Source organism: Branchiostoma belcheri, unplaced genomic scaffold (assembly GCF_001625305.1).
Source record: "Branchiostoma belcheri isolate BF01 breed outbred unplaced genomic scaffold, Haploidv18h27 scaffold20, whole genome shotgun sequence".
NCBI classification, from domain to species: domain Eukaryota; kingdom Metazoa; phylum Chordata; class Leptocardii; order Amphioxiformes; family Branchiostomatidae; genus Branchiostoma; species Branchiostoma belcheri.
In genome coordinates, this window is record NW_017803491.1 from 975,408 (window position 1) to 986,923 (window position 11,516).

The following is an 11,516-nucleotide window of genomic DNA, read 5'->3' on the forward strand; positions in this document are numbered from 1 at the left end:
ACTGCATTTATCATTTTGAATTCATGCACTCCTCACCATCCTTTCTAATTTGCAAATAGCAACCGCTGACCTACCATGAGGGTAGTGGACCGTAAATTTGCGAAAGTACCTGTTTGCCTGCAGCAGTAAGGTCGATAACGATTCCAATATAATAAAAAGAAGTAAAGTTCTAAGCCTGCGAATTGATCTATTACTTGCTGAAAGGCTTGGCTGTGCTGGTCGCACACTTGTTGCGTAGATCTTTAAAGATAATTCTGCATAAGAAAGGAATTTATTACTGTTAATCTAACAAACAATAACTAACATTGGCGAGGTATGATTGAGTACAAGGGCGTCATCATCGTCCAAAATCTTGCGGCCTTTCCAGTATGATAAATGAAGTGACGTCATATTTGTAAGACATATCCAATGCTGGTTAATCCTAGCCATTAATAAAAAGTATTAGCAGTCTCTCAGAAGATCGGAGTATCGGAAAAGCTATAACCATAGAAAAATTATGATTTAGCCGCTCCGTAAAACTGAGCCCTTTATCCCTGCCTATGCCAGTAGGGTCACGTAGAAGCAGGCTTTGTAACCGGCTATAGCGCGCAGATTGGAGCGTGCCTGGCATGTTGAAGATATTTTGTCGTCAATATGCTAGGATATGTTCATACACAAACTCCCAATTACATGCATTTCATCATTTAACATATGGAAAGCACACATTCTACCAAAATACTGTCGCGGAATTTTCACACACTAGCGGAATGTTCAAAAACTTGAAATGCAAATGTCTGCAACTTTAAGGAAGACTCAGCATATCTAATATTACGACTTTTTAAGTTTCACTTGACGAAATTGACATACCTATCTTTGGTGCAGTACGCCAACCCCCCCCCCCCCAGTGGTTGTTAGCCATATGTTCTTCTCATTGCACGAAATTCTTAAGCATATTACATTGTTCTGCTCCAAAGCAGAATATTTCACCCACATTCCCCAAGCTCCCAATAAAAGTCACCATATGGCAATGTATTAGTCTCATTGTGAATATGGGTCACGCAGATCTTGGTCTGCTACACGCAAATAGATGCCAGCTCAGATATGATTTTCAACGCGGTGAAAAAAAAACGACCCACACAACGTCTTATGTAACTTCCCATCCGTGAGATATACTTCTTTAGCAAAGTAACGTAGGGTGATTTCTAATGAGCATAGTGTCCGGTGACAGGGTTACCAGTGTCAGCCGGCAATGTTCTGGTATGTTCGTATTTTATGACCGTATGTTACCTACTACGTAGATAACGACCTTACACTGGTATCCCATTCGGTTCCTATTGATGTCATCGGTTCGCTATGGATTTGGCATCATGTAATGGTGAAACGGATTGCATGAGAAAGCATCGTCCTGGACGTTCAATTTTGTATTACCCTCTTTTTCAAATGTATCTAACAGCAGCGTTCTAGATGTCACATACTCTACAGTGCTTGAAATGTACCACCGCATATACATATATGTGTAATCACATTCTAACATTTAGAACTGGAGTGCGTTATTGCCATAGTTGAAGAGTTTTTCTTAGTGCATCATCTTATCTAAAAGAGTACGATACGTCGCACTTGGAACAATTTTGCAAGAATTGCTTTGTGATGGACTCCAAAAAGGCTCTAACAGAAATCAATAAGACGGATTTCAGATTTCAAAGGCACAAAATAGCCATTTATGGCAAAGAGACCCGCATCCGTATAAGTAAAGATGACGTCGCGCAAAATAAGACTGATGAATAAAACGCGTTTAACGTCATGATTAACATTCTTTAGGCGGAAATTGGTCGAAACTAATCGACATCTCGATACGAAAGAGAGGACTTTAATCAATCTTGTTAACGGAGATGATTGGTTTGGAGCCCTGGGACTTCGCACGTCTTCTTTTAACTCGTCCGATTGGAGTTTAGGGAAGCTTTCGTCACTTACCTTCAGAGGTGAGGTATAAAACCAGAGGGATCCGCAGCAACAGGAGCAGCGCCATCCCGTAGGACCTACAGGAAGCAGTAGTTGTATCCGGCGCGCACGGGCTGAAACACCTCGCCTACTGCAGACGTACTGCTGGCGCCGCACGCATTTAAGGCCAAGAGTTCACTTTCTGCAGCATCTGCGCATCTTATTGCGCAACCTAATTGATTCCCGAGGTTTTAACCCGTGAAAAATCGGCCACAAGTCAACGTATTCACCGGAACATGATAACTAAAGTCACCACGGATCGCACGCAGCAAGGGCAATGTTACTGACCCCTTTCTATTCAGAATCAAATAGCAGCCGATAGGTAGTCTCCGTGTGATGTAAGAACTTAATGCGACTGAAGAATAAATGTGTACAAAGAATCTACAACAAGCAGCCAACACGAGGCAAATCGATCAATGACGCACAGAACCACATGTTTCTTACAATGATTAGAGTTCACACGCTTCTATAGTTCAAGTTATTCCCAACATCAAGACTGTGTGTTGTCTATAGGATCACATTGTATAACCTACGCTACGCCTTAAAGTTGACACGAATCCTTGTTTTCTCATTTTTTTACATTTTGCAATTATAGCTTTGACCGATTTGCCAGGTTAACATACCAGAAATTGACTGCCAATGACACAATATCGTTCCATCCAACCTATATACAGTATATGCTGTTTCCTTCTTTAGTCATTCAATGTCATAAATATTTACGAAAGACTGTTCCGTATTATTAGACTTTACTGTATCGGATTAAACATGGCCTCAGGTTTACTTTACTTTCAAGGCAACTGGAGCATTTATGTTGCACCATATGGATATTGCATTGGTGTGTCTGATAAATACAAACACACACCACACAAACACACACAAACGCACACATACACATTTACATTCTCTCTACATCTGTGTGTGTAAGTGTGAATGTGTGTGTGTGTGTGTGTGTGTATAAATGTTGACAAACACTCGGATAACCGTCACTCGTAAGCCTTGATACCTTTCAAGTTTGCAGGCTCGGCTCAAATGTATCTCCGCTGTTCATTAGCCTATCCGTCGCCTCCTCCACCTACTCATTAACATTCTGGAGGCAATCCCCGCTGTCAACGATATTCATAGTTTTCACACAGAAATTTGTCACCGAACTGTTGCCTTTGATTTATTGTACACAGACAATAGCGACGACTTTGCATTGCATCAAAGATCATTTCTAACATGCTGTTCACGTTTTTAGACACACATGAGAGAAAGGCTGGCGGGCGATTGATACGGCCTTCTCTGTTAGCGTAAATGCCACACCGAACATCAAACGCAATCATAAGCTGCATAATTCATTCTTGTTACAGATCAAACGGTGTGTTATTTCCATAGGAATACTTCCCCTTTCACACGTCCTTGCGGCTAAACTTCTTGTAGTGCAAATTCGGCACTCAGGCAACTTTACCAAACCAGTAAAGGATAATAAAATACTCCTGCATTTGCGTGCGCAGTGTTAATTTTAATGGCAATGTTACTACTAATGGCAATATTATATGAATGGCAAATAGCTATTTTATCTATGAGTCTTTTTTAATAACATTGCAGGTATTGGTGTTTGATAGTAGTAACTGAACAGAACTGTAGGGCAGCGAAGCACTTCATTGAACCTAAGATGTGAGATACCCGTCTGAGGACACTGCGGACTTTATTACCTACATGTAGCAGGTAAATCAAAACTGTATGGGAAATGCATCAAAACGCGTATTGACCTGAACATCCTGACCTGCAATATAAAGAGAGATCGCTTGCTTGTCGAGGCTATACGATGTAGTTCGACGTGTTTTGAATTCCTGAATATTTTTGTCATGCAGGTAGAATGCACTTCTACTGCATTTTGGACTTTTATGTAGCATATAGACATTTCTTACAACCTTGGTACAATGTCTGACGACGACATAAAGGGACAAGATCAATTATGATAAGACTTTTTCCATTATAGCATTGGTAGAAAATCTTTTGATTTCAACGACGTTACTTTAAGTGCATACTGTATGGGGGTATTGAAAAGAAATCATCATTAAAAGATTATTTGCAAATACCGGGATCAACTTTTCTCGCAATCATACAAATGGGAAATATTTCAAAGCCTCTAATGGTAATTCTAATGCTGGCAGCTGTGTAAGTCACGGAATCAGAAACAATAAGTTAAAAAGGAAACTTAACGCGAAAATATATACTACATTTTTCCCTAATAATGAATACTACATTTTTACCGTACATACCACATTGTATCTTTACCTCCATGACAAATTGAGGTATTGTGTCTGTCTACCTGTGTGTGTGCCTCCACATATTTCAGTTAGCTTAACTTAAGAATGCCTGTATGGATTGTGATGATATTTGGTATGCGGGGGGCGTTGGGAAGATGAAAGCCAAGGTCAATTGTGGGCCTCCTGGTAGATGACCTTGGTACTGCAGCAGAACTTTGTTTTTGTTCTATCTTTTGCTACGATTTTTATGGTAGATCGTGCTGTCGCAGACACGTGCACGGTGATCAATATCATAGTAAAATTATTTTACTGTTACATTAGCATTATGGTGACCTGAAGTTTTTGACAAACCTTTTCATGTTTAGCTTTCTTACGAGCAAACAGCATTTTTTAAGTATTTGTATTTTTTATTATTCTTCGTGTAAGTTTCCGTTCATACGTTTTTGAAATTAAATACTATGATCATGATTGATATCATATCATATGTACACCGTCGGTGACGATTATTATTAAGATAATGACACACTAATGGTGCTTATTGAAGTATTCCCTTGCGTATAGAGCATGCTATTATCTGTAGTTGAGTTGAATATGATCACATAAAATTCGAAGACGTTTCAGACTTCGTAATTATAAATCACTTCCTATCTAGAAAATTGTTTTTTATAAATAGAAAAATAATTCTGCCAAAGATTTGTAGTGCTTTGACAAACAGTCCGCAATATAGTCATTCGAACAGAAGTGGAAAAATCTGCACCGATGTATTTATTTTATGCACGAGCCTCCATTATAGCTGGTCGTTATTACGTGCTTTGCCACTGAAGTCTACTCTGTAAAACATTCCATATGGTAAGCCGTCTGCTTTAAGGGTGGATCATTGGTGTGCTTCTTGCGTTTGTCTCCAGTCAGACCCGCCTTGTAATCTAAGTGTAACACGCTCTGGGAAGGGGAAAGTCTGGCCTTTCTCGTTTCAGATCAATGCCCGTGGAGAAGGTAGGAACACGGGTTCTGGTCAGGTGTCAAAAACACTCTTCATACCAATTAACTCCGGGTTCAGCCCAGGGTTGGAAGGATACCGTGCATGCTGATGAGAGGTAGGGTTTGACATTTGCAATAAACCTCGTCCGCGCAAACCTCATCGGTCCATGGATGTCATCAAGAAATACCAGCTGCGAACTAAAGGTGTGAACGCTACATGAATCTAAATGTCAGAAAATGTAATCATTATTTCTAAGCATGCACAACACACACACACACACACACACACACACACACACACACACACACACACACACACACACACACACACACACACACACACACACACACACACGTTTTCCAAACTCCACGGAAAATATGATTACCATATTCGGGCCTTTTAATTGATGAAATATAAGATGAGGGATCACAACGACATTCTATTAGGTTTATTCTAGGTAATATACTATATTCTGTTGTCTCTCGATTATTGTTTCTACAATACAATGATATGGTTAGATAATTGATGAAACAATGTTTCAAAAGAAAGATTATCTGTGCTCTTCAAACGTTTACCTGTAAGTCCTATACGGTCCAAGCTGTTTTCCGCTAGAGAAAACGGGTTTGCCATAGTGACTTTGGCTTCAGATTCGAAAATACCACGGATTTAGTTGCCCTTCGTGCTAGATTCAGCCGTTAACTTTAGAAGCATACAGCTGGCAACCTGAGGGCACATCGCCATATCGATCTAACTCTGTCAGTTTACCTGCGGCCAACTAGTACATACATTATTACGATTGGTTCTTCCCTTCTACCATAACTAAGCCTGTATCCACACGACAGTAGTCCAGTGACTTTGGCTTTGCGTGTTGCCCTTCTTAAGTCCTGGTGAAATTGAGCAGATGGTACACGTACAGGCGTCAGGTTGAAATAATGACAATGAAATTACAACAAAGAAAAAACTAGTTATGCGAAACACATTTCCCGGCCCTATGTCTAACATTGTAAATCACAGATAGTTGTAGCGGAATGGTGCCGCAAAGTGGATTGCTGCCTCTAGTTTGGACAAATGCCCTGCAGAAATGGTAATGACACTGGCAGCCGTACCATATGGAGCAGCGTTATCTTTTGGAAAATCAACTTTGGACACATTTTCCAATACGACGGACGTAGGTAGACAATTGGGGTTCAGTCTTAACTACGCGAAACGTCCACTTCACCTGCGTCTTGGATTTTTAGCTTAAAGTCAATGTTTCTATTTACATTTATTTACAATTTCAAACATGTAGATGGTAGTGCCTTTCACACCAGGCAATTTGGCTAAGGATGTCGATAAAGTCAAAGCTCAATGTCTCTAGTCAAACTAAACAATAGATGCAACTGTTCGTATCGTTACATAAATAGATTCTTAGATAGCACAAATCTACATACAGCACGATATCAGTAAACTCTAAAAGGAATTCCTGGCCCCTTGGCTGGCTTTGTATGAAATATGAAAAGTGTCTGCTAAAATTTGACAAGAAAGTGATAAATGAAGGACGTGCTTGTGAGCGTATATGGCTTCACCTAATCGCAAGCTGGTGAACCGTAGGAAAGTATTAGACTGCACTTGGTACAGGATTACAAGCTAACGACTTCATTAAACATTTAAAGTACCGATGTTTTACCAGATGTTCATTATCTCCCGACACAAGCATGCTTGTATTAATCTCCTGGAGAGTGAGTAAATCCTTTTATACACATCTGATATCTCAAAGTTTCAGAGACAGACCCATGCTGGGTGGATTTATAATCCAGTTTGTTTACGTTAGATGTCTGCATCTACATCTGAATGTAAGCGAGAAATTTGGAAGTGCACGTATTCGATTCACACTTCGTTTGCCATAATGGTAACGCATGCAAGCATTGCGTGTCCCGATAGAACTGTTCTTTGTGATGCTGCCCAATAAAACGGATGATACATCAGTCTTTGGTATATCTACGGACTGTTTTATGCTCACTTCATTTCATTTTTTTCCATAAAATTCACTGAACCGCCTCACAGTAAAGTTTTTATATCAAGTTAACGCTGTTTGCTCGATCAGTCAAACTGTAAATGAGTACACCAGATGGTAACTCAATTTGTAGGACATAACATGCAAGAATGGTGCCGTAATGTAATGGTCTGGGTTAAGGTGACGTGATAGCTATTCTAATGATGCTACTTTGTAAATGGTGTGGGTCTTTAACATCCTGGTTAAGCCTTTATCATCTGTTACAGTGTTGGTGCAGTAAGATGGGCTGTGGATGGATTGCCGTGATGCAAGTTTGGGAGCTCTAGCCTTTTCCCCTGGTACTGCAATGGAACTTGGCCACTCCTTTGTGTCCAGGCAAAAGTGGCAGATATCGTCGGGACTTCCATCCCTTCTATACAGAACTGTTCAATCTAATTTGTTATTCGTGACTTTAAACTTAAACGCATTGAATGTATATTGCATAATGATAGATAATGAATGTTTAATGCATTACGTGACTTATGATTCAAGTTGTTGATACATATCAATATGGAAAGTGTACGAATAACGCATTTGCAAGGTTAGCGAGGAAGTTCCATAATTGTGCTTTATTGGATTGCACATAGCAAATGAGAGCCTCCTGCAAATGAGAGCCTCCTGAAAATACCAGAGTGGAAGAACAACTATTAAAATACGGTGACGATTTACAGTATAGCAGACAGTTACTGTGCATCATGATTATTCCTGGACGTGTTCGTAGCCAGGGGTTCATGGCCGTGTTTAATCTACAAACTATATGTTGTTCTGATATGTCTGAAGCAGGGGCTGTAGAGACATGTGGGCGAAGACTGTAAAACCATCCCCTGAAGCATTATACCCTGAAGTGAATTTCAACTCAAACCCCCTAATGGCATGGCAAGAATATTTTAATAGAATAGAGTAGAATAGATAAGAATAGCAGCTACCTTGTTCCTCTTATCTGCTATCCTTATATTGCACAAACACCGTTTATCCTGTATACCAACGTTATTAGATTTAAGTAAAGATAGGTTAAATAAGTTGATCGTACACGTAGAACTTCATGTTAGCATATAGTTTTATATCATTACATTGTTGTTGTCAATGTGCAAAATGAACTTGCAATAAACAACTCTTATTCCTTACATATATTTTTTTCATTTTCTTCGCCACAGTTTATTGTCACCATTCGCAGTTGAGCATGAGTTACCTGCCAGACAATTCTGAGGAAAAAAAACTCAAAAGCGCCCCTGTGTACAAACCTTTGCTGGCCACTGTTGAAGTATTCAGCAACATGCTTTAGATCTAGAGTACCCAGACAATCACATCACCAGCAGCTTCCACCAATGAGAAGCACGTCACCAAGGTCTCGTACATATTCACATATTGTATTTGGAAGGGGAAGGAGACGACAGCAAGATACTGTACCTTACGAACATCCTAGCAAGACGAAGTCTGTTCGAATTTTTTTCTCCGATGTAAGCATCTTGATCTAGAAAGAAGGGAAAACTTACAGGTACAAGTATTTTCCTGTTATTCTTTCGAATTTTTTAGATTTGAGCGACCGTTTATTTCAAACGTCATCAGGCTTTGCATTGCCCAACAGGGTTTCCCAGAGTCTAGATATTGTCTGGTTACACCAGCCTTATGACCAAGTGTTTCTGCCGGCCGAATATACTTTGTTTTTTTTACCGGGCAGTCAATCGCAGCAGCCGTTTTTTGCTAATTACTGCCGCCCTGTAGAGCTAACTGAAACCCGTACATAGCTGATTCACCAGGATAGCGTAACGCAAATTGAAAGGATGACAACAGAACACATGCGTTTGAACGCTTTTACGAAACGTTGGATTTAAGCTGTATTCAGTTGAGAGGAACATGTTTTTAAACATTGCAGCTTAGCTAACGGACTGAGCACATTTATTCACTTGCATTTACCCAATATTTTCGACGTTATAATCTTTTGTGTGAGTCTGAAATATTGATGTAGTTTTCCATGCAGCAATGTAAGGCAAATAGTAATAAAACACTTTTACTTCATGCAGGAATTTGAGATCGAGATCACAAGTCGTACAGCATCATTCCAGGCATCCAAGACGCCTAGAATAAAACCACGTGAGAAGAGACGAGAAGCGACGAGACTAGCTAATATATCGCTGGTATTGACTTTCGAAAACAACAGCTGAACAGTATACTCTCATCATCATACCAAACTCACATGGCTCTAACCAAAATGTTTCTTGCCGTATCCATTCTGCTTTTATTAAACATGGCAAAAGTAAACCCGTCCAGCACGTGCTGGACGGATGGGTCTTGTTCGAAGCACAGGCTGAAGACCATGCCGAACAATATAACCTACAGCACTCTGTCGAGCCTGGTACTCAGTTTTAATGACATCAGTGAGGTGACAGTGATACCTAAAATGCCAACACTTACGAATCTGGATTTATCGTATAATCTTTTGGTTGCATTTCCATGGTCCTCTTTTTCCAATGTACCAGAAATAGTACGACTGTCACTAAATAACAACAAAATTTCACACATCGATGCCGACCCGAATTTCCCTCGATCTCTGACACACCTGGCTCTTTATTCTAATCGCATTGCCACTGTTCCTGAAACGTTTCTGAACGTAAAACCACCGCAAAATGTATTTTACCTCAATATATGGCTGAACCCATTCCATTGTGACGGTAAGATCCATTGGATCAGTCGTTTACGGAAATGTGTGACGGACCATCGCAAGGATGGCTGCGTGAACACTTTTACCAAAACGGTGAAGAAATGCATGTTGTCAAACTGCAATTTTCATCAGAATGGCGTAGTTATAATCCTTGACGTGCCAGAAAACGCCGACCAATTCATAACTCGACTGAGGCATAACTACGTGCTGAAGTGCAGCACACCGAGTGAGTGGAAAGGGCAATTCCTGAGAGACATTTCTCTGCCGACGCCTTCATCCCTTGACACAGAAGCTGCCACAAAGGCAACAACAGCAACAGAACCACAAACCACTTCTACATCCACGGCTTACAGTTCGGAAGAAGCTACCATCAGCTACTGGAACCGGACCACCGTTTTCTACTACAACATTGCCACTCCAACTCTCTGGAAAAGTGAGCTTTTTTCTTTTCTGAAATATTTTGCCCCGATCAAGCTGATACCACACTGTTCAGGACCATTTACAGAATTTGTTGATTGCCAGAAGGTCACAGAATGTATTTCAAAATTGCCAGAGCTAGAGTCAAACGTATTTTCTCCTGTAACCCGATGACCAAGCCAATGTCCTTGTAGAGCTCGCAGACTTATCGGGTGAGCAATTTTCTTGCCTTGAGACGCCGGCTTAAGCAAGCGGGTTGGTACGAGGGTTTTGATTTACATTTCAATGAAGCGAGCAGATGCTTTAAGTAACCGCCATGTTCCTTCCCTTGATTTTCAGTACAGGGGCCGTAGCTCAAGTTCAAAATTCTCTCAGTTATCGGTGATTCTTTAAATATTCCTCTGATATTCTGTTATTTGGGAGCGACTCTGTTCAAGGGGGCCATCCTAAAATGATGCCATGAGAACAATAAGTTAAACATAACTCTCAGATTTGGAAAAATTGTTCTGTATTTTTGTTCACTAGTTTTCCAACAACACATTGTGACACAAAGAAGTTGTGACACAAAAACAGTTGATAGTTGTGCCGTACGTGCGTCTACAGAATATGGAAACACTTTTGGAACCTACTTGTCAAAGTTAGGAAATAAGTCTGTAGCGTTGGCCAGCCAACCTTCCACTTTACTAGGATTGCCTTGGTGCGATTATTTTCCATCTTCTATACTTCATGCACATGGCCGTGTCTTTAATATTTGTTGTTTCTGTATGGTCAAGTGTCCGGAAGAGTGGCTACTTGGTACACTTTCTTAGCTATAGTATGTGTACAGCTTGGATGGCCGTTTCAGACTGAGCAGCTCCAGCTGTATGATTCATGTATGTAGTGGAATATTGAATGTTATATTTATATTACTTTACAGAGCAGACAGCTGCAGTTCTAAGTGGCACTCTGGCCGTTCTACTTCTCGGCTGGATTGTTCATCACTACAACCGATGTAAGAAAAGACGACAGGAAATACTGAACAACGTGGCCGCTGGTCTACCACTGCAGGCTGTAACAGATAGGGGCGTCTCCAACAGGGCTGGTCATGGCGGAAACAACGTCATTGGACATCTCCAACAGCTACCCCCTGCAGGAATCGTAGATCCCTCCCTTCAAAACACCTATGAGGAAATCAAGGACGAAGACATGGCCGGGACTTGA

At 40.6% G+C, this 11,516-nt stretch overlaps 2 protein-coding genes across 2 annotated transcripts in view; one reads left to right on the forward strand and one right to left on the reverse strand.

Annotated features, from left to right (window-relative positions):
- LOC109469064 (kin of IRRE-like protein 2) overlaps nucleotides 1-2,005 on the reverse strand; it is a 26,624-nt gene extending 24,619 nt beyond the window's left edge. Inside the window, exon 1 of the mRNA XM_019767450.1 lies at nucleotides 1,951-2,005. Coding sequence (XP_019623009.1) covers nucleotides 1,951-2,005 — 55 coding nt within the window. The remainder of the gene's footprint in view (nucleotides 1-1,950) is intronic.
- Nucleotides 2,006-9,449: 7,444 nt separating this feature from the next.
- LOC109469065 lies at nucleotides 9,450-11,516 on the forward strand. Its single transcript, XM_019767451.1, has 2 exons — nucleotides 9,450-10,332; nucleotides 11,233-11,516. Exons 1-2 carry the CDS (start codon nucleotides 9,450-9,452, stop codon nucleotides 11,514-11,516), a joined length of 1,167 nt encoding a protein of 388 aa, XP_019623010.1.

Bases quoted from the DNA above. Each gene is read 5' to 3' on its own strand.
- LOC109469065 (XM_019767451.1), top strand. From the start codon at position 9,450: ATGTTTCTTGCCGTATCCATTCTGCTTTTATTAAACATGGCAAAAGTA. The intron at 10,333-11,232 runs GTGAGCTTTTTT...ATTACTTTACAG, and splicing joins CACTCCAACTCTCTGGAAAA to AGCAGACAGCTGCAGTTCTA.